At 36.6% G+C, this 24,054-nt stretch overlaps 1 protein-coding gene across 4 annotated transcripts in view; it reads left to right on the forward strand.

Annotated features, from left to right (window-relative positions):
• The first annotated feature begins 232 nt into the window (after positions 1-232).
• The window catches only part of ARHGAP5 (Rho GTPase activating protein 5), a 77,351-nt gene continuing 53,529 nt past the window's right edge, over positions 233-24,054 (forward strand). For 2 of the 4 annotated variants that reach the window (XM_042942934.1, XM_042942937.1), the window contains exons 1-2: positions 517-666; positions 13,220-17,107. In XM_042942934.1, the coding sequence (XP_042798868.1) occupies positions 13,388-17,107 (3,720 nt within the window). In that variant the 5' untranslated portion in view covers positions 517-666; positions 13,220-13,387. Of the gene's footprint in view, positions 285-516; positions 667-3,159; positions 3,216-13,219; positions 17,108-24,054 lie in introns of those variants that run through there. The other 2 variants (XM_042942936.1, XM_042942935.1) reach the window with 2 other exon arrangements.

A 24,054-nucleotide genomic window follows, 5' to 3' on the forward strand; every position in this document is an offset into this window, starting at 1 on the left:
GAGCGAGGACGCGGCCCCGCGCTTGCTCCCCTCCCTCCGGCCCAAGCGCTCGCGCCTTCCCAGGCTCCCCGGAGACGAGGGCAGGGGCGGGGCCCAGCCGGGCGCGCGGCGCGGGAGGCGCCGCGAGGTGAGGGCGGCGGGGGCGGGGAATTGTGGGGAGGGCGGTGCGGGTACGCGCGCGCGCGCGCCCCGTCGAGGCTGCGCCGCCGCTCCGCCCCCGGCCGGGTGTGTGGCTGCGCGCGCGCGCGTGCGTTCCGGCGGTGCGCGCCGGGAGAGATGCTGAGGTAAAGTTCGGGAGAGAGGGAGAGAGATCCGTCAGCGCGAGGGAGCCCGAGTGGCCGCCATTACTGAGCCCGGCGCGGCGGCGGGCACTGGGGAAGGGGGGAGGGACGGGGCCGCCGCTGGTGGCGGGAGGGAGGGAGGGAGGGTGGGTTACCCGGCAGCGGGAGCTGTAGGGCTTAAGGTTTCGGGGCGTGTGTGTTGGGGAGGGCGGGGGGAGGTGGCTGAGGGGACGCGGCGCTGGGTGAGCGCGCCGGGGAAGAGAGGCGAGCAGAGAGTGGAGGAGGAGGCGGCGGCGGCGGGAGCGCTCCCCAGGAATGTCGCTGCCGCCGCCACCGCCGGGGCCGCTGCCGTTGAGGAGGAGACGGAGGAGACCCACGGTGTTAGGTAGGACCTTGCCATCTCAGCCCCTCCGGGCCTGCCCACTCGCCCCCTCCCCGACCGGGACCCTCCCGCCACCGGCTGCCCCGCTCGGTCGCCGCCGCCGGTTGTAACCAGTTCAAGGCGCTGGGGCCCCGCAGCCACGGAGGGGAGCCTGGCGCCGCGCTCGGTCCTCGCAGGCCGAGCGGGGAGCGGTTGCCGCGGGGGGGGATACGGTCGGCGTGAAGGGCAGAGAGGCCGGGGGAGGGGGCGCTTTCTCCACAGGTGACGCGGCCGGGGTCGCCGGAGGCCTGGTTGTGGCCGGGGATCGCGCCGGCCCCGCCAGGCGTCCGCTCTCGCCCGCCGCCCTCACTTGCCCTGCTCTCCGATGGTACGTGGGGAGGGAAGGTGGCGGTGTCTGTTGGCTGGGTTGCTGCTGTTAACGAGTTCCACCTGGAAGGGGGAGCGGGGGGGGGGGGGGTTGGTGGGCGCATATTCACGGAGACACAATCTTCATTGCAAACTTAAGCGCTTTTCAGGGGGATCGGCCCTTTCACTTTTCCCCGATCTCCCCCACTCCTCCCTGGGTTCTGTTCACCAATTTCCCATCTGCTGCGAAAGCTCGGGCAAGGGTGTGAGAAGTTGCACTGCGCAACCAAAACACGGGAGTCTTCTAGGTTGACTGCGTCCGGCTTGAGGCTTTGATACTGAGTGTTTGCTAGAATAACCTTTAGATTCTTCCTCTGTTTCCACTAAAGAAAAGTATCGGGGTGGGGGTGGGGAACCGCGCGGGAGCGCGCGCGCACTTATCCACACATAAATACTCACTCCCTCACACCCTCCCTCTTCAGCGTTATTAGAAATGCAAGTGAGGTGGAGGCTGTGGGTGTAGCTGACGCCAAAAGGTGCTCGGAAGTAAAGGCAAACTATTGGGACGTTTGGTAAAATTCCGACAAAGTTGTAGGGAGACGCTTATACTTTTGCCATACGATAGAAATCCAGTTTTGGCTCATGCTTAATAAATGGGAATTTTAAGTGTTTTAAGTCTCGACCAAAATAGACCTACGTACGCCCGTTTTTAAGTTTAAATTCCTAAATATAATTTGCCTTTTTCTTTGTGATAGGAAACGATGTCATTTTTTAAAAATACTCAGTTGTAAAACGGTGGAATACGTCGTTGTATTTACTGGTATTTGCTTATGCTGCCTTCTACAGGTGTGTGTGTGTGTGAGTGAGTGAGGGGTTTGCCGGCTTCACCTAAAACACCCAAAATCAGTACTCAGTTTCAAAGTATATGGCAGGGGCGGGGGGGGGGGGGGGGGGGGGCAGAGGAGTTATTTGCATTGAATTCATTTGTATTCACTTCTGGAAATATTTCTCAAAATCTTCGTTTAAAATGGTTCTTTTCACAAAAATTTGATCCAGATGCAACATTTGGAAAAATATTTGGTTAAGATATATTAGTAAAATGTGTTTTGGAGATGTTTTACTGTCAATTTCACTTGACTTCACTATGATAAAACTGTATTCTTAATGAGTATTTTTAGATATATGTACCATATAGGTAACCTACTACTGGACAGTTGCCAAATTAAGGTTTTATTTCCATTTTAAATTGCTTTCTCATTTTTGGCTCTTTCAAATTGACCCACATTTCCCATATGTGTAGTAGAGCAGAGGAAGAGAGTGTTAAGTGTGGATCACCAAAAAACTTGCACAGGCCTTGGAGCACTTTATGAGACTAAACATACATGATTGAAAATCTGTGTATACCTATGTATGTAACTTTCAAGAAATAGCACTATTGATCTGACTGACTTAAAGCAGTCTTTAGTCAGAAGGACACAGATGACTAGATGACAATTGATTTGGTTGTCATGTGTAGGCTACATTTTTTTAATCCACCTTAGCATATATTATTTTACCATTCTTTGTATATGTTAGTTATAAGAGCATTGGGGAATGGATCAGTTATACTTTGCTATAAGAAAGAATTGTTGCAGAATTCTGATATGTTTGTCATTTTTTAGTACCCCACTCCCATTTAAATTACTTTAGGGTTTTTTGTTTTGTTTTGTTTTTAAGGAGAGTGTGCAAGCGGAGGAGAGGGGCAGAGGGAGAGAGAGAAAGTCATAAGCAGGCTTCACATTAAACTCAAAGCCAGACTTGGGACTCCATGCCACGACCCTGGGTCGTGACCTGAGCCGAAATCAGGAGTCGGATGCTCAGCCGACTGAGCCACCCAGGTGCCCCACTTTAGCAATTTAAAAAATGTATTCCAAAATTAATATCTTAATTCTGTCACATCTGTAAAATGTTTTAAGCCCCACATTTTTTTTTTTTTTTCTGTTGTAAAGCAGAGTTAGTACACTTAACCCTTTTGGAGAAAATAAATTATTTTGACCTTGAAAATTAATATATTTTTTTTTAAGGAGTAAAATACTGTGTTTGCATTCCTTTTTTGGAAGTTGTGGTACAGCTTAGAATAATAGTTTTTAACTCATTTTTTTAATACTGAAGGAAAAGTTATGTCTCAGGAAGACTACTAAGCTTTTTCAACATTAGCAGGACTTCAGGTAAGTGTTGCCTTTCGTATTCCTCACTTAAGTATGAAATGGCATAGTACAAATTTTCTTGATAGCTACAGAGTAAGTTTCATTTGTTGCAACTTCAGGTTCCTTAGAAATTTTAAAAAGTATTAGAGCTGTAAGACCCATGATTTTTTTCTTCGCACACAAGAAGGTATGCAGAGAATATAATTGACTCACGTGTTCTGCTTTAGTAGTATCGATGTTTCTAAAAAATGTTTGTAAAATACATTTAAAGTACACTAAGAAAATTTGGTTTTCTAAGAATGGTGAAGAAACCTTGATAAAGTCATTCATCTTATGGTGACTTGAGTAAGCAAGCTTCTATTTGTTTAAATGCAGGTTGTAGTTAATCATTTTATCAAACCACGAAAAACCATATTAGAAATTTTAAAAGTTCAGTGCTAAAAATATTAAGTATGAACTTTAACTCAATTGGTTTTAAAACTCTGGTACTTGAACCCCTTACGGATTTTTCCTGGATGGCATGAGACCTCCTTTGACAACCCACCCTCCCAAACCACAGTCACTTCTATTTTTGGTAAATCTATTGTACTTAAATATGAAAATTCCTTTGAAAAAAGAAATCTATGTGTAAAAGAAGGCCTTTAATTTGTTATTCATTAATTCATATTATCTTTATTTAGCATTTGCTATGCGCCTGGCCTTAGGATACCAAGATGAATTAGAGATTGTGTAGCTTGAGCTTTAGTTGACAAGGTAGTAACTATAAAGGAGTAAATACGTACAAGTACTAAGAGATGCAGAAAAGAGAACAACTATTTCTATCAGGGTCTCTTTGGGAATCGTTTACAGAAGAATTAATCATTTGAATTGGGATATATTAACTGCAAATAGAAGTTTGAGATGGTAAGCAAGGTTGATTTTTTTTTTTTTCCCTGTATTTTGGAGGTTGCCTGTCCACAATACTTAGATTTGCAGTAAAAGTAGATTATTAATGTTTGGTCATGTCTTTGTGTTGGACTCCTTAGAACTATTACTTGGGAATAAGAGTTATGAATAAATTTATAATTTTAAGGTTAAAATATGACCCGTATGTGTCTCTTGGTTAGATTCTACAGCTTTCATCGTGAAGAGTTAATGGTAAAAGTGAGTTTTCGTTTTTCTAGCTTCATATTAGATTTAGCATATTTTATTCCTGAACAATATTTTATTGAGCAGCTATAGCACTGTAAGTGATACAAGGAAATATAAAATATTACTCCCTTAAAAGAGCTTATAGCTTTGGTGGAAAGAGAGCTGGACAATTTAGCAATGGTTAGATGCCAGCTCAACATAGAGTAGAAGGAACCATATAGAAGGCAGGACATACTGATTTAAAAATCAGTGTAAAGGAATTAGATTAAAAAGATGAGATTTGGAAATTGAAGAGGATTGGAATAAGTAAGGAAAAAACAATTAGATAAGTTAATGACCTTGTAGACCAAAAGCACAGGGAAGTGAGGATAGGTTGGCAGGTGAGAGGAAAATATAAGGTAAAAATGTAAGAGCATCAGTTTGTACCTTTTGAGAAAAACTGAAAAATGTGGGGAAAAGTTAATAGGTTAGATAGATCACTCCTTTAATAGAAGGAGTGATGGGGGAAAGAAACAATTTTTGTGTTACTGTTTATCCTCTTTGCTGTATTTGGCATTACCAGCAGCCTTGAAAGAAGTTGTACGTTGGTTCTGATAGTTTGTTAGTTTTCTTCCCGTTTATCATGTGTTCTTCCTGATCCAAAATTTTCTTTCTTTCCATACTTAACTTTTCAAAGCCAAATAATAGCTCTTTTTATTTACTTATTTTTATTTTGGTTGACAGTTTATAGAACTAGTGGAAAATTAACATTCCTATATGATCTGAGCTTTGAAAAATCCAGATTTGCTACTCTTCTTTGTTGACTAATTACTTAGATGTTTTTTATAAGAGTAGTAAATTAAATGATCTCTTACATAATTTTCTTAAGGTTATGATCTTCAAATTTATGTTGCTAATCTTGATGTTGCCTTATTTCATTTCTTTATTTTCATTTTTCTTCAGAAATACTGTCACCTGAAACTCAAGTGATACTACCGTCTGTTGCTGAAACTGGGTTTTTCATTAAGAAACATTGACTCATTTGTCTTTATTATCATTAGCAGCCAGTCACCAAATTCTTTTTTCTTGGATTGCTCTTTTCATTTCTGTGATAGTTCAGGTGTTTCAAGTCTCCAGTATTTGTCCATCTCTTGGGCTTTGTGCCTCAGCAAATCTAATTTTGTATTCCACTGCTAGTTTATAATGGCTTCTTATTGCTTATTACAAGGTTTAACTCCTGCTTGCCCTTGAAGACCTTCTTATTGTTGTACCTTTTATCTTTAGAAATAAGTGAAATAAGAAATAAGTCTACTTTTCATCATGACAGCTATGCTCAACCACTCCACCCTAATCACACACCTAGAATTACTTCTTTTTAAAATTCAAATCCAGTCTATTTTTCAGAGTTGCCTCCAGTCCTTTCTCTACTCTGAAACAATCTATTCCAGGAGTTTCCAAGTTATGACCCTTGGACCAGATCTGGTCTTTTGCTTCTGTATAATGCCTTTTTACATTTTGAAATGGTTAAGAAAACAGTTAAAAGAATAATGTGTGTGATATGTTAAAGTTACATGAAATTCAAATTTTAGTTCTCAGACACAACCATGGTCATTCATTGAAGTATGGTCAATGGCTGTTTTTGCGCTGTGACCACAGAGTTGGATTGTTTTAACAGACACCGTATGGACGCAAAGCCTAAAATATTTACTGTTTGGCCTTGTGCAGAAAAAGTTTTCCAAACCCTGATCTATTCCAACTTGCACTGATCTTTCATTTTTTTGAATTCCTATTGCACTTACCAATTCTATGGTGTAGCACATTGTCTTTGTCTTCTCAGTTATGGTGCTGTAAAGTTTCTTTAAAAATAGTGGAGGAGGTACTTTTAAGCCCCCCCCCCCCCCATATACCTTCTTTTTAGTCTATACATCTTTCTGAGATTCTTATTCAGCCTCTTAATGTTCCCATCACGGAGAAAATTGTTAAGCCTTATTTAATGTAGTTTGTATCATGAAAATAATGATTTCCCTCTGGTATAGCATTATAATTTTGAATGTGAAATCATGCCCTTCCCTTCACTTCTCTGTTTGCTCCAAAGCGAGAAGACTCAGACTCTGGAAGGGAGGTGAACATTTTCATAGTGCCAGCTTAGTGGACTTTCCTGCATATACCTTTGTACCCTCAAAACTTCTGACATAAAGCTGAGCAGATAGTGGTAACCACAGTAAATTCTTAATGGATTGTTTACATAGGTTGATATAAATCAGGCGACCTTTGGTTCTTCTGTTTTCACCGGAGTGAGGAAATGGTCTAGAAAGAGTTTAGAATAACTTTCATACCAAGGCGTGGGACATAGCATGTTGTTAGAGGAAAGTGTCGATTAAATAATAGGGTAGGCAGTAATTCTGTTTGGAAATATTTTAGGTCATTGGTTTTCAAATATTTTATGCAGTGAAACTTTTTTCAAAGAATAAATATTTGAAATATCAAAAGATAAAAATGAATGAAAACAGAATTATCTTTACTGAGTAGGGCTTGGGGTGGGAGCTCCAGAGTACTGCCTACTTGGACCCTCCTGGAAATACTTCCATTGAGCCTTCAGGCTTGCCTAATTTGTGTTAACCAGCAAACTGTTGGTCTTGGACAAATCTGGACTTTTTATATTAGAATATTACGCTATACTACTAGACTTAGGGCCCATAGCATTGTGCAATTTTTGTTAATTTTGACTACAAATACAACTTCAGTGGTTTAGGATCTGAGTTTGGAGACTGGCCCAATTACTCATCAAATATTTGAACAGCCAGTTTGTGTCAGGCACTGTTTAGGGTGTTGGGAATGTGGTGAAAACAACAGCAACAAAATCTCCATTCTAACGTAGTTTAATCCTAAATCCTAACCAGGATATGCTTCCAGGTTATTTAGTCACTACATAAATTGTTGAAATTTTTAATAGATTCTCTTTTCATTCACTTGATTATAATCTTGTGTAAAGACCAATTCATTGGAATGATGTCTTTAGTGTTCCTTTCAACCTTAAGATTATGTGCTTATGTGGTAGAATACTTGGTCAAAGAAAATGTTGTGGAATATAATTGACTCTTCTACAAGTATTACATTGTTTAATGACTTAACTATCGTATATGTTAAAAAGGCTTTTTCATTTCCTCTTCTAGTTTTTCGCTAATAATTTGTTAATTAATAAATTTGTTACTGAGAATAAGAATTAAGTAATACTGTATCAATATTGTACCATATTCATCTTTAGTAAATCAGTTGATAACTTTTATTAAGCTAGGTTACATCACCTGAGACTGTGAAATATATGACAGTCTTCGGGCTCCGATCTGTCTTTTCTCAAATATTTGATTATGTAAGAGATAACTTTGTTTGACTTAAAGAAGCTGGAGCACGTAATTACAAAGATCCTTCTGTTTAGTTCTGGAAAATGTACTTTCTTATAATATTTCTGATTCTAAAAGTTTCAAAAATTAGGGCTAAATGTATTATAGATCATAGTCTTTATTCTGGTGGCTTAAGTTTTGACTGTTTTTGGAATCTTGAAATATATGTGCATTTCTTCCATTAATAGCTTTAGATTAATATATTACAGTGCTTATTCAGTAAACAAATGTGCTTTCCTCTTTTTTTGACCAAAGAATTGAGAACATTTTGATTTTAATATTTATTAGCATTCATGCATTTATTGAGTACTAAGTAGGAGGCACTGTTGGAGCCTTGTGGAATATATTGATGAAATAAAGATTTATGCCTTTGTGGATCTTTGTTAAATCTGGAGTAGGTGTGGAGAGAGGGATAGAGTCTAATGACAAGTAAATAAGTTGCAAGTAAATTAGGAGGCAAGGTGGACTTTGGAAGTTATTAGGAAAAGTAAGTGTAAAGGCAGAGGCATGCTTAGCATGTTAAGAAACCGTGTTAGTGTTCCTCAGTGTGTCTAGAGCAGAATGAGTGTGGGAGAATATATGAGAGTAGGTCAAAGAATAAGATAGGTTTGGAGAAGGCAGATCTTATGCCATAGAAAGGATTTGACTTTTAGGAGCCACTGGAGGTTTTCGGAATGGGAACCTAAGAATGGGAAGCTCTGACTTACGTTTTAAAAGAAACTCTGGCTGCTCTGATAGTGATAGGGGAAGGGGAGCAGGAGTGGAAGCACGAAGATTAATTGGGAAGCCTTGGAATAATCTAGGGCCAGATATGATGGTGGATGGGTCAGATTAGAGCACTAAATGTAATGAAAAGTGATAAATTCTAGATATATTATGAAGATAGGACCAACAGGAATTTCCTGACACGGTGTAATAACTTAAAAGTATAAAATAATTAAGATATCACACCTTTTATCTATGAATGCAGAAGTTCTGTGAGAAGATATAAAACAAAGTTTTAGTTTAAATCCAGAATTACTAAGAATTTATTTTTTTCAGTTTCCTAGATTCCTTGTAGAACTTAAAAAGCTTTTGTTTTTGTTTTTCATGGAAAGCCACTTCATGTTATTAAAACTCGATAAAGAGGAACAAGTTGTGTTTGAATGACTTAGTAAAATATCTTTGAAAACTTAGTTGTATAGATCGCTTCATTTCTGAAACAATTGTAGGGACCACTCAAGAAGAATATTAGGCAAATAGTTGCTCTCTCCCTCCAACTCTCTCATCACCTGTAGCTCCACTGAAGTTAAACATTTTTCGTTAATTTCTGTGAAGATACTTAATCTAAACATTTCCTTGAAATGGTTATAAGGTAAACTTAAAGGCAGAATGAGAAAGAAACTGCATTGCAAACATAAAAAGCAGTAGTCCTGCTTAAGAAAATAAAGATGGGTCATCCAGAGACTCATTTTAACTGGATTGCTTTGAGTAGGTCATTGCTACTTTTGTCTTGGTTCCTTCATGGGTAAGAATATGAGAAAATGAGAACAAGTTATATGAAAGAAAGTCACACCAAAAATCAGAAAGATGTAGGAATCAACATTATCAGATATTACCATTACACATATCTGAAAGGAATTTTCAAATTAAATTCAGTAATCTGCATATATATATTAGCCATTAGTTTATTACTGGGAGCACACAAAAAAAGAAAGGATTTTTTTTTTTTTTTTTTTTTTTAAGCACAGAAGAAAAACTGCCTCAGTTGGTTAATGGACAGGAATTTTGACCTGGATGTTGAGGGCCAGAAGGTAATTCATGTAAGTATATACTATCCAGGTGTCTGAAATTAAATGCCCTTATCACCTATTACAGTCAACCTCATGAAAGCTATCTTTCTCCCATGAGGTGGTAATACCATACTCACCTAAACAAATAGCAAAATGTTTTGGATGACAGGTGACAGTTTTTTTTTTTTTTTCCCTAGTCTATGGTTTCTCAAACTTTTTTAAAATCTGAAAACATTTTTTATTACTATATTTTATTTTATTTTTTAACATTTATTCATTTTTTTTTGAGAGAGGGAGAGAGGGGGGGAGAATGTGAGTGAGTGGGGGGGGTGGTGCAGAGAGCCAGGGAGACACAGAATCCAAAGCAGTCTCCAGACTCTGAGCTGTCAGCACGAACCACGAACCGTGAGATCATGACCTGAGCTGAAGTCAGAAGCTTAACAGACTGAACCACCCAGGCGCCCCTGAAAACATTTTTATTAAATTAGGGCTTTTGAAAAAAAAATTAAAAAAAAAATCTTTTGGGTTAAGTAAACTTCTAAATTAGATAAAGAGTGCACTGCTTTGATGAGAGATTTGGAGGGAGAGAGCAACTATTTGCCCGGTATTATTCTTTCCTACCTGTAGGTGAAAGAATTTTCCATCATTGTTTGAAAATCACTATGGTGACTCATGACATAAGCTCTGCAGCTGACTTCATAATACCACCAGGTAGCCTTCTTGAAAGAAGAACATGGATGTTACTTAAGTGTCTAATTGATAGTTTACTGTGAATTTGGTGTGAAAACCATAAATGTCATGTAGAGCTACCTTATTTCTAATTTAAACTTTAATATTCATGATTCAAAGCCTGCCACTATCAAATTTATTAGGATGTGTAGAAGCCTCATTATAAAATTTGATATAATAGTTTTATTTCTCATTAGATAGGAAGCTTTCCATTTTTCACTGACCTGTGAAAGGGTGGTAACTTCATGCCTTCACTCATCTTCTTTTAATTTTAAGACCCTTTTCTTTCTGAAGTTTTTATTTTTAATGTTTCTTTATTTTTGAGAGGGAGAGCTCAGGTAGGGGGGCAGAGAGAAGGGGACAGAGGATCCAAATTGGTTCTATGCTGATAGCAGTGAGCCTCATACAAGGCTCGAACTTGTTAATTGCGAGATCATGACCTGAGCTGAAGTTGGACGCTCAGCCAACTGAGCCACCCAGATGTCCCTGTGAAACTTTTAAAATACATTCTACGATAAGAGTGTTTTCATTTCTGCTTACACTCTATAGCTTAAGACAGAAAGCTACCTCAGTGTTTTGAGGTACATGCTGTAGGAGAGCAGAAACGTGTCTGTCTTTTAATGTTTGGGTAAGCATATATGAGGAATGAATAGTGACTGTTAAGGCAAGGGATTAGGTTTGTAGTTGAGAATTTTCTATAATGCTTAGGTTCATATGACAATGTACTGTTACTTTTCTGTTAACTTTGTGTCTCTTAAACTGGAAGGCAGGGGACAGTCTTAACATGCTTTGAATTGCTTAGTTTTCAGAATAGATGTTTGTTTAATAAAGAGCCATATGTAGTGCTAGTGTTTATGCTGTTGAACATGAAAATTCCCCAAAGTAATCACTAGGTAGGTTTTCTTTTGATGTACATTTTAAATAGTATTGTCTGCAGTTTTCTGCTTTTCTAGTAAGACGAAAGGATTCTATTCCTTGTTTTCGATTTTTTTTCTTAATTGTTAGTTATGGGATCATTGTGTTGTTTTCCCAAACTAATTTCCTTTTGCCTTTTTATCACTGTATATAATGTTGTTATCCAGTTCATTCACTGTGTTTTCTTACCAGTAAATACAAATATTCTTTTACACAGTTTAGGTAAAGAAAGTTAAACTTGTGCTAGGTGTAAATACCCAATTTGACCAGATTAAGATTTTTTAAAAGGTTTATTAATGAAAAAGCGTTAATAGGATTGGAGGGGCTGCCCCAATTTCTCTTACTTCTAGTTATCATATACATTGCTGCCAGATAAATTTTTTTAAGGCACAAGTCTGACCAGATCATTTTTTTGAAAAAATCCTTGACAGTTTCACTGGTTCTAAGAATCAAATTAATAAACAGAACTAGTGCTTATTAAACCCTTTGTTGGCTAGGTGCTTAACATTTAAAAAAATGATTTACTTCTTAAATTTGTATAGATACACAGCCCCATTTTATAGATGGGGAAAACATGTATCAAAGCAGTTTTGGTTTTACTGTTGTCATAAACTCAAATAGATTTGAAATAACTTTAACTATTTGTGTTGCTTTTTCTATATAGGATTATTTTATTAGGAAAGTGAATCTAGTAAATGCTTTGTTTGAATATCATATGGCAGATGCTAGTATTTATAGTTGAGGCTAATAGAATAAAGTACACGAATACAAAAATCTGAAATTTTACTTTTTAATATTATTTTACCAGAAATGTTAGTCATAATTCTGAATTATAATTTCTGTTACTCATTAGTTGTTAGTATAGTAAATAAATGTACAGTATATTTTGAATAAATGTTTACTTGCATTTGAGGTCAGTGTAGAAGCCAGGTATTTGGGGCAAGTGGTGGTTCTTTTCATACCTCTGTATTTTTTCTCTATGTTCTTTATTTTGTTTGAACTGAAGATAATTTTCACATATGTTGATGTCCAAATGATATATTGCTTTTAATTCAACCTCAAAAGAATGAGGAATCTATAAATAAGATTATTCTAAAAGACTGATTCATTGCTTCCACATAAATAACCTAAATTAAATTGCATGTAGTTCTTTCAGGTTATTTAATGTTGCTAGTGTATCAAATACTTGTAAAAGATTATCTCAAATATATAATCTCCAAATTCTTTAGCTTAGTGCTACTTAAAATGTGGTCCATGAGCTTTTTGTAGCTACTCTTAGAGGAAATAAATACAGAAATCAAGAACATTTAGAAATAATTTGACAGTGATGTTATGTCTCTTCAATCTAATAATTGGGGCTTGGATTTTTAAAAAAACTGCATTTATTGCATTTTGCAAAATTGAACGTGCAGATATGAAATAAAAATTGATCCTTCACTTTGATAGTTTGAGAAACTTTGGTCTGGTTAAATACTCTCAGTATTTGTATTAACTGTCCATTTCTACTTACCTATTGAAGTGTGTGAATATTTTAAATTTGTTTTTGGGCATAAAATTTTATAGATTTCGCAGGAGCGTGTTGAAACTTTATGAAAAATTTTATTTAATTCTAACATCTTGCTTAATTTGTATGAAATTCCATTTTAGGGAACAAGTTTTGGGGAATAATGTAATAGAAAGCAGGTTGTTTTGAAAGTTGTGAGGGAGTTGTTAAGGCAACTAGTTGCTTTAGTTATCAGCAAACGTACCTCCAGTCACAGAAGGCAGGAAAATTGAGGGAGGGGAAAGGACTAGTTGTTTCTTTAAACTTCTAGGAAGGAATAGAGACAAAACGCACATTTGGTCAGTAGGGGCTTAGTTTAAAGCTTGTGAAACATTAAATTTTGTATGTAATTATTTTAATTATTAGATTTCTCTTAAATTTTGAAGTCTGGTTGCATTTATAATGGTAAATCATAAGCAGTGTTTAATGGTGGTTTCAAACCTAAAATACATGTAACATTAATATCCATAGTGCTTTGTTACGAACATCTGTAGTATGTATATAATTTAATATGTAATTCCTGATTAAGTTTTGTCCTTTTTCTCTTCTTTCTAGGAAGATGATCGTTATGATCTTGAAGACCTTTCTGCATAGGAATGAGGGAAGTACAAAGAACCAAATATAGTTCTGAACTTTCAGATCTGTATTTTGAGATGATTTTATTTTCAGAATGAGAAGTATATCTGGTTATCTTTATGAATGTAGAGACATGAGAAGAGAGTTATGATGGCAAAAAACAAAGAGCCTCGCCCCCCATCCTATACGATCAGTGTAGTTGGACTCTCTGGGACTGAAAAAGACAAAGGTAACTGTGGAGTTGGAAAGTCTTGTTTGTGCAATAGATTTGTACGCTCAAAAGCAGATGAATATTACCCAGAGCATACTTCTGTGCTTAGCACCATTGACTTTGGAGGACGAGTAGTAAACAATGATCACTTTTTGTACTGGGGTGACATAACACAAAATGGTGAAGATGGAGTAGAATGCAAAATTCATGTCATTGAACAAACAGAGTTCATTGATGACCAGACTTTCTTGCCTCATCGGAGTACGAATTTGCAACCATATATAAAACGTGCAGCTGCCTCTAAATTGCAGTCAGCAGAAAAACTAATGTACATTTGCACTGATCAGCTGGGCTTGGAACAAGACTTTGAACAGAAGCAAATGCCCGAAGGGAAGCTCAATGTAGATGGGTTTTTACTGTGCATTGATGTGAGTCAGGGATGCAATAGGAAGTTTGATGATCAACTTAAATTTGTGAATAATCTTTTTGTCCAACTATCAAAATCAAAAAAGCCTGTAATAATAGCAGCAACTAAATGTGATGAGTGCGTGGATCATTATCTTAGAGAAGTTCAGGCATTTGCTTCAAACAAAAAGAACCTTCTTGTAGTGGAAACATCAGCACGATTTAATGTCAACATCGAGACATGTTTCACTGCACTGGTACAAATGTTGGATAAAACTCGTGGCAAACCTAAAATTATTCCCTATCTGGATGCTTACAAAACACAGCGACAACTTGTTGTCACAGCAACAGATAAGTTTGAAAAACTTGTGCAGACTGTGAGAGATTATCATGCAACTTGGAAAACTGTTAGTAATAAATTAAAAAATCATCCTGATTATGAAGAATACATCAACTTAGAGGGAACAAGAAAGGCCAGAAATACATTCTCAAAACATATAGAACAACTTAAACAAGAACACATAAGAAAAAGGAGAGAAGAATATATAAATACTTTACCAAGAGCTTTTAATACTCTTTTGCCAAACTTAGAAGAGATTGAACATTTGAATTGGTCAGAAGCTTTGAAGTTATTGGAAAAGAGAGCAGACTTTCAGTTATGTTTTGTGGTGCTAGAAAAAACACCTTGGGATGAAACTGACCATATAGACAAAATTAATGATAGACGAATCCCATTTGACCTCCTGAGCACTTTAGAAGCTGAGAAAGTCTATCAGAACCATGTACAACATCTAATATCAGAGAAAAGAAGGGTAGAAATGAAGGAAAAATTCAAAAAGACTTTGGAAAAAATTCAGTTCATTTCACCTGGGCAGCCGTGGGAAGAAGTTATGTGCTTTGTTATGGAGGATGAAGCCTTCAAGTACATCACAGAGGCTGATAGCAAAGAGGTGTATGGTAGGCATCAGCGAGAAATAGTTGAAAAAGCCAAAGAAGAGTTTCAGGAAATGCTTTTTGAGCACTCTGAACTTTTTTATGATTTAGATCTTAATGCGACACCTAGTTCAGATAAAATGAGTGAAATTCATACAGTTTTGAGTGAAGAACCTAGATATAAAGCTTTACAGAAACTTGCACCTGATAGGGAATCTCTTCTACTTAAGCACATAGGGTTTGTTTATCACCCCACTAAAGAAACCTGTCTTAGTGGCCAAAATTGTACAGACATTAAAGTAGAGCAATTACTTGCCAGTAGTCTTTTGCAGTTGGATCATGGCCGCTTACGGTTGTATCATGATAGTACCAATATAGATAAAGTTAACCTTTTCATTTTAGGGAAGGATGGCCTTGCCCAAGAACTAACAAATGAGATAAGAACACAATCCACTGATGATGAGTATGCCTTAGATGGAAAAATTTATGAACTTGATCTTCGGCCAGTTGATGCCAAGTCGCCTTACTTCTTAAGTCAATTGTGGACTGCTGCCTTTAAACCACATGGGTGCTTCTGTGTATTTAATTCCATTGAGTCACTGAATTTTATTGGGGAATTTATTGGAAAAATAAGAACTGAAGCTTCTCAGATCAGAAAAGATAAATACATGGCAAATCTTCCATTTACATTAATTCTGGCTAATCAGAGAGATTCCATGAGTAAGAATCTACCAATTCTCAGGCACCAAGGGCAACAGTTGGCAAACAAGTTACAATGTCCTTTTGTAGATGTACCTCCTGGTACATATCCTCGTAAATTTAATGAAACCCAAATAAAGCAAGCTCTAAGAGGAGTATTAGAATCAGTTAAGCATAATTTAGATGTGGTGAGCCCAGTTCCCACCAGTAAGGATGTATCAGAAGCTGACTTGAGAATTGTCATGTGTGCCATGTGTGGTGATCCCTTTAGTGTGGATCTTATTCTTTCACCCTTCCTTGATTCTCATTCTTGTAGTGCTGCTCAAGCTGGACAGAATAATTCCCTAATGCTTGATAAAATCATTGGTGAAAAAAGGAGGCGAATACAGATCACAATATTATCATACCATTCTTCAATTGGGGTAAGGAAAGATGAACTAGTTCATGGGTATATATTAGTTTATTCTGCCAAACGGAAAGCGTCAATGGGAATGCTTCGAGCATTTCTATCAGAAGTTCAAGACACCATTCCTGTACAGCTGGTGGCAGTTACTGACAGCCAAGCAGATTTTTTTGAAAATGAGGCTATCAAGGAGTTAATGACTGAAGGAGAACACATTGCAACCGAGATCACTGCTAAGTTTACAGCACTGTATTCTTTATCTCAATATCATCGACAAACTGAGGTCTTTACACTGTTTTTCAGTGATGTTCTAGAGAAAAAAAATATGATAGAAAATTCCTATTTATCTGATAATACAAGGGAATCAACCCATCAAAGTGAGGATGTTTTTCTACCATCTCCCAGAGACTGTTTCCCCTATAACAACTACCCTGATTCAGATGATGATACAGAAGCACCACCTCCTTATAGTCCGATTGGGGATGATGTACAGTTGCTTCCAACACCTAGTGACCGTTCCAGATACAGATTAGATTTAGAAGGAAATGAATATCCTATTCATAGCACCCCAAACTGTCATGACCATGAACGCAACCATAAAGTGCCTCCACCTATTAAACCTAAACCAGTTGTACCTAAGACAAATGTGAAAAAACTGGATCCAAACCTCTTAAAAACAATTGAAGCTGGTATTGGTAAAAATCCAAGAAAACAGACTTCCCGGGTACCTTTGGCACATCCTGAAGATATGGATCCTTCAGATAACTATGCGGAACCCATTGACACAATTTTCAAACAGAAGGGCTATTCTGATGAGATATATGTTGTCCCAGATGATAGTCAGACTCGCATTATTAAAATTCGAAACTCATTTGTAAATAACACCCAAGGAGATGAAGAAAATGGATTTTCTGATAGAACCTCAAAAAGTCATGGGGAAAGGAGGCCTTCAAAATACAAATATAAATCTAAAACCCTGTTTAGTAAAGCCAAGTCGTACTATAGAAGAACACATTCAGATGCAAGTGATGATGAGGCTTTCACCACTTCTAAAACAAAAAGAAAAGGAAGACATCGTGGAAGTGAAGAAGATCCACTTCTTTCTCCTGTTGAAACTTGGAAAGGTGGTATTGATAATCCTGCAATCACTTCAGACCAGGAATTAGATGATAAGAAAATGAAGAAGAAAACCCACAAAGTAAAAGAAGATAAAAAGGTAAGTTTAACTTATAAAACTTTACTGAACAGTAATAATGTTTATGAAGATGTTTGTTTTGCCTTTTAAAATACGTATTTTTTAAGGTAACGAATATTATTGAGAACTTAGGCTGCATTAGGTCGTTCGGTAAATAATTAGCTCTTTTTAATGTTTTTAGTATTTTGTGAGGGTGAATTATTTTCATTACTTTTTAAATTGCATTATTTTTTACTTGTGTCTTCAGAAGTTTGAATTCTTCAGTGTAATTATTCTAGGTGAATATGCTTATTTTCCTTTTAGAAACGGAGATATAAAGTGATTTTGCTCTTTTTTTTGTTTTTACGTATCCCACTTATCTTTTTGCCTTCTTGACCTAGCAGTTTTGCAAAATTAATTTGACCTACCAGTATCAAAGATACTAAAATATAATTAATAATTTGTAATATTGGAAATTATTCGCAATTTTGGAATTTACAGTTCCAGGAAGCTTCTTTGTGGATGGTGGTGTCCTGCCTAAAGACATGCAGAAAGGTTTCTGAAGTTTGAATTGTAACGTTCTGACCAAATAGCAATACCGTATTCATTTTCAGTAGATATTAATTTACCTGATGGTATTAAGCATTAAAAGCTTAAATATGTATGCTATTAAAGTTATAATTAATAATTTTAATTAGATCTTTATTACAGTGGTACCTTAGCACCTTTACTTCCAGTACTCTTTGACTCTTGAGTGTGCATAAACTTTCTTCAGATTTTTTATGGTTTTAAGATAGTCTTTCAGCAGGCTTTCATTGTCCATGTTGATAATTTTTTCATCAGTTATGTATGTCCATCATCTTAGTACATATTTACTGCAGGTACTCACAACACATGCTACTAGCTAACGATCTTTCATACTCAGCTATTAATCACTAGTTTTTACTATACATTTTATCACCACCAAAAGACTTCAGCATTTTTTGTTATGTTATTAAAACTACTTAATGCATATTAACAAAAATAAAGCATTTACAGCCTTTCCATTTTAAATTGCTTTTGTGTATATGTGTGTTATTTTTCTATTTTTGATCATAAGTTTACTTAGTTGTTTGGTAACTTTTTTTTTTTTAATTTTTTTTTTTTTTAATGTTTATTTTTAAGACAGAGAGAGACAGAGCGTGAACGGGGGAGGGTTAGAGAGAGAGGGAGACACAGAATCTGAAACAGGCCCTGGGGCTCTGAGCTGTAAGCACAGAGCCTGACACGGGGCTCGAACTCACAGACTGAGATCATGACCCGAGCTGAAGTCGGACGCTCAACCGACCGAGCCACCCAGGTGCCCCGGTAACTTTTTATTATAATTTCAACTTGGAGAATAGTTGCAGCAAGGATAAAAGCTTTTGTATATTCTTTACTGAGATTTACCCTCAGGAAGCATTTTGTCCTGCTTCCTTGATCTATTTGGTGTGTGTGTGTATTGAGGTTTATTGTTTTGAGCCCTTTGAGATTAAACTGGAGATGTTGGACTCTTTCTACCATTAAATACTTCATTTTGTGAGAACAAGAACATTCTCTTAAATAGTAACAGTACAGATACCAAAATGAGGAAATTTGATGATGGTGCAGTACTATTATTTAATATACAATCTATGAGCAAACACTTAGGTTTTCAACATCTATCTCAATAGTTTTCTTTATATTTCCCCATTATTCCTAATTTTTATTTAGTTGCAGTAGTAGTGTATATGTGCTTTTTTATTTTTTTCACTTAGTTGTATTTTTCCATATTGCTCCATAGTATTTCAGTTAATACCTTTACTTATTACATTGTTTTCCATTTAACAAATTGTTTTAAAACTGGGTAGCTAGGCTTCTAGGTTTTTAATTTTGCTATCATTTTTTATTGCAGGGGCCAATTTGCATGAAAGATTGCTCTTTTTCGATTATTTTCTTTTTTAAATGTTTTATTTTTGAGAGAGAGAGCATGCAAGTGAGCACGGGGAGGGGCAGAGAGAGAAGGAGACCTAGAATCTGAAGCAGGCTTCAGGTTCTGAGCTGTCAGCACAGAGCCTGATGTGGGGCCCAAGCCCACGAACTGTGAGATCATAACCTGAGCTGAAGTCAGACATTTAACCTACTGAGCCACCCAGGCACCCCTAGGTCATTTCTTTAGGGTAAAAATGTTCAACAATTGAATTCCAAAGACTTAAATGACTCGATATTTATTATTACTATAGTTATTTTAGTGTTAATTTCTTAACTATGAGCATTGTGAGGAAGGAATATACCAAAATTGTATTTATGTTCTGAAATTTTAGCACATTACCTGATTTCAGTTAGTTTAGTAATAATATTCCTTGAATTAAATGTTTCTCATACATGATTTGTCTTAGTCACTTAATTATACACATGGTCCTTGACTTAGGATGGTTCCAACTAAGATTTTTCAGCTTTATGATAGTGCAAAAGCAGTAGCACATTCAATAGAAACCATACTTAGAATTTTGAATTTTGGTCTTTTCCTGGGCTGGTGAGATGTAGTACGATATTCTTGTGATGCTGGGCAATGGTAGCAAGCTGCAGCTCCATTCAGCCATGCAGTCATGAGGGGTAAACAACCATTCTTTGCCCACAAAATCATTCTGTTTTTCACTTTCAGTGCAGTATTCAGTACATTTCAGAATATTCATCACTTACTAATAGCATAGTCTTTGTGTTATGTGATTTTGCCCAACTGTAGACTAATGTGTTTTGAGAGCATTTGAGGTAGGATAGGCTAAGCTATGATGTTCGACGTGTGAAGTATATTAAGTGGTTTTTTGATTTAATGATATGTATTTTCAACTTACAATGGGTTGAGCAGGATATAACCCCATCCTAAGTTCAGGAAGTTCAGGAAGATAAGAATTTTACTGAATCTAATATCCAATGTTAATTGATATTATAATTAATATAGGATTTTATTGTTTCTTTTTTAAAGATACATAAAGTAATGGTGGTATTTACATTCACCACATCTTAAAATCACTAAATACAGTAATTTGTCTTTAATTTTTGTTATTATTCCACAGAGAAACATGGGCCTAGGTTCTCTTCTTCTTCACTTGCAATGGTTCATAAATTTGCTTCTACTCAACCTTTTGTATAATGTACCTCTTTTCATTTGGTGTCATTCTTGTCCTCACTTCTATTGAAGTGGTGCATTGGCTTTGGGTCGTATTTATAATCTGCTTTCAGTTGACTTAACTCACGGTAGTTTGCGCTATTTTAATCTTTAGAGCTATTTTAGAATTTCCTTGTACTTTCATATAACATTGCTTTAGTTTTTAGATTCATGTATTAGGATATTTGAACTCTAAGAAAATTGAAGAAATTCTATTTTAGAAGTTTTTAGGTCTGTAAATAATTTTTAATTTTTTAATTTATCACTTAAATGTTTAGTTTCTATACCTGTGATCTTAAAAAGATAAACATAGTTTACAGTGAAATTTTACAGAAACAGTGTTGGACCACAGCTATATTTTATGGATTTGTGTGTATATATGCACAGTATATGTCTTAGCTCACTCCAAAGCTAACTTTATATAAGTTATCCATAATATTTTTTTTTTTTCCAAGCAAGGCTGGAGCACTTTAGTGCAACTTAATTTTCCTAAAAATTATTTTCATTGTGTAAGCTGGACTTGAGTAATTGTCGTCTCATGTTTCAGTTCAGTAAGCATTAGCTAATAACCTGCTAAACACTTAAATTCTGTACAGAAAGTTGTTGAAGGATATAAAAAAAAGAACACACATCCCCTTAAAGAGTTTAAATGGTAGTTAGAGAGACCATACCTTGTGCTTGGGGCAGTGTTAAGAAAGTACTACTAGAACAATTTAAGGAAGCGTAGTTAAGGGCACATGGTTTGTTAGAGCCAGACTTCTGGGATTTGAATCCAGGCTCTGTCATTTACTAGCTGTGTAAGTGTATAATCATTCTCCACTTCCAACTAGGAAAATGGAGATAAACATACTTCTTGGGACTACTATGAAAAATCAGTTCATATTTATTTATAGCAGTGCCTGACGCATTAGTAAATTTGTTAAATAATGTATGTACACTATTTTTTGATAGTATCACTTAAATATAAATATTAAAGGAATACAGGCCGAGCTATTACCCTAGAGTTTATAGTTAATTTCACAAAGCTTCATGAAGAAAAAGGTACGTCACCAGTTTGGGGTATTTTGGTTGGCTTTAAAGAAGGAGAAAAGATTTTAGGTGGGGAAAATCATGTTTACAGAGGCATAAAATTGTTACTAAGTAAGGTGAGAGATGATAGGAAACTGCCCTTATTTTGGGGATATTGTGAAATAGCACTGCATTTATAAAAATCTGCTAAGTTGAAGAGCTAGTTTAAATCCAAAAGCAGTTAGTTAAGCAAGGCCTGAGGAGTAAGGAAAGTTGTGTTGGATTTCAGGTTGCAGGTAGGGAAGTGATTGGCCTCACATAGTCTAGGTGGGAAGCTGATGTATATACTCCGTTTATTTTTACTTATTTTTTTAAGTAATATGTATACCCAAAGTGGAGCTCGAACTTAGAACCCCAGGATCAGGAGTCACATCATCTACCGACTGAGCTTCCTTACATATTCATTTTTTAAGTTAGAGAGCTACAGAAACCAAATGAGAAGTCAATAAAGCTAAAAGTTGACTCTTTAAGAAGACTAGAAAAGTAGACAAATGTCCTTCAAGATTAATCAGAAAAAAAGAGAAGGCATAATTAAATACTGACAATGAAAAAGGGAACATAATCACAGATAGATTAAAAAATAATAGAACATTGGGGCACCTGGGTAGCTCAGTTGATTAAGTGTCTGACTTCAGCTCAGGTCATCATCTCACAGTTCATGAGTTTGAGCCCTGCGTCACGCTCTGTGCGAACAGCTCAGAGCCTGGAACCTGCTTCATATTCTGTGGCTCCTTCTCTCTGCCCCTTTACTGCTCATGCTCTGTTTCTCTGTCTCTTTCAAAAGTAAACATTAAAAAAAATACTTAAAAAAAAAATAGAATACTATCAACAGTTTTATGTCAGCATATTTGAAAGTTTACACAAAATTAACACAAACTCAGAAAAATACAGACAAGAAAGCTTTGAATAATCCCATAACTATTTTTGTTGTTGTTGTTTTTAAGAGAAGGAGAGTGAACGCAATGGGGGGGTGGGGGTGGGGGAGAGAATCTTAAGCAGGCACCACATCCAGTGCAAACATGATGTAGGGCTCAATCTCACGACTCTGAGATCATGACCTGAGCCAAAGTCAAGAGTCAGACACATAACCAACTGAGCCACCCAGGCACCCCAGTCCCATAAGTTGTGGAGTAATAGTTTTATCTTGCACAAAAATACCAGGCTCAGATCATTTTATAGGAGACTTTTCAAGGAAGGGATGATTTCAGTGTTCTTCAAACTATTCCAGAAAACAGAAAGCAGGAGAATACGTTCTTTAATTCATTTTCTTGAAGTCATCTAGTCTTAATTTCAGAATCAGGCAAGGATGGTATAAGAAAGGAAAATTATAGTCCTGTTTTGCTTAGGGGAGTGTACATGCAAAAATCCTAAATGAAATACAGGTCCGCAGGCCCTTGACTGCAGTTTTGAAATGCAACAACTTCTGAAAACCAAGTTTTTTGTTTTTGTTATTTTTTTTCAAACTTTGCGACACAATCTGATTTGACCTGCTCTTGGTTGCAGAATCTTATTTGAGGCTATTTTTAATCATTGCTTATCTTATTTAGAGTAAATATCCATACAGTTCACTGCAGAACCGACCCACACTTTAATGGGGTTACATAATTGACAGTTTTTGTACTGTACATTATGGCTAATGACTAAAAACTTCCAAATGCTAAAACATATTTTCCTCAAGGGTTTTAGAGAAGGGATTTTGGACATATAATAGCAAAAAACATGCAGCAACAGTGTATGGAAGGCATTTTATTAAGTTTAATAAATTCATAGAAAACTATATTATGAATAGATAAGAACCTTAACTTGGAAAAAAGGTTTCTACAAATAAACAATTGAAATCTGCAATAAATATCCTGCAACAAATGCCCTAAATGGGGAAATGGACTCTCTTTTCAACCAGGAACAAGATAATGTGCACACTGTCACCACTTTATTCAGTATTATGTGGAGGTGCTAGTCAAAGCAATAAAATAAAAAAAATTAAATGCATGAATATTAGAATGGAGGAAGCAAAATTGTCATTATTGGCTGATGTGATTGTCTATGTAAAAGCCATAAAGGATCTACAAATAAATTAATGGTAGTAGAGGAGTTAACAGAAATAGTTTGAGTAATATCAGTTACCAAAAGTCAATTGCTTCTCTATATATTGGCAATAAATAGTAAAAATAATTGGAGAAGATACTAGTTACAGAAGCATGGTAGATTATCCAGTGCCTGGGAGTAATTATAACATGTGCACACCACTATGTGGAAAGGTATTGAAAAACAGTGAAAAAGATCTAAATAAATGGGGAACTCTAGTGCTTTCCTATCCATGAATATAGCATATTATGAAGAAGTCATTGCTTTTCAGACTAATCTCTGGATTCAGTGTTTCATTCAGAGTGTCAGAGTTTTTCAGGTTACTTCACACAGTGTTTTTTTAACCCATGTATGGAAGAGTAAAGAGCCTAGAATAGGACACTTTTTTAAAAAAAAGTTTATTTATTTTTGAGAGATAGCAAGAGAGGGGCGGAAGGAGGGAGGGAGAGAGAGAGAGCGAGAAACCCAAGCAGGTTCTGCTTTAAGCAGAATTGCGATATCATTACCTGAGCCGAAATGAAGAGTCAGATGCTTAACTGAGCCACCCAGGTGCTCCTAGAATAGGCCACTTAAGAAGAAAGGCAGAGGTGGAGTGGTGGTGATGGGTGTATGTGCTTATTTTATCAGATAATGTAAAAGTTTAGCATGTAAGACTGGTATTGGCACAGAG

Source organism: Panthera leo, chromosome B3 (genome assembly GCF_018350215.1).
Source record: "Panthera leo isolate Ple1 chromosome B3, P.leo_Ple1_pat1.1, whole genome shotgun sequence".
Classification (NCBI taxonomy): Eukaryota; Metazoa; Chordata; class Mammalia; order Carnivora; family Felidae; genus Panthera; species Panthera leo.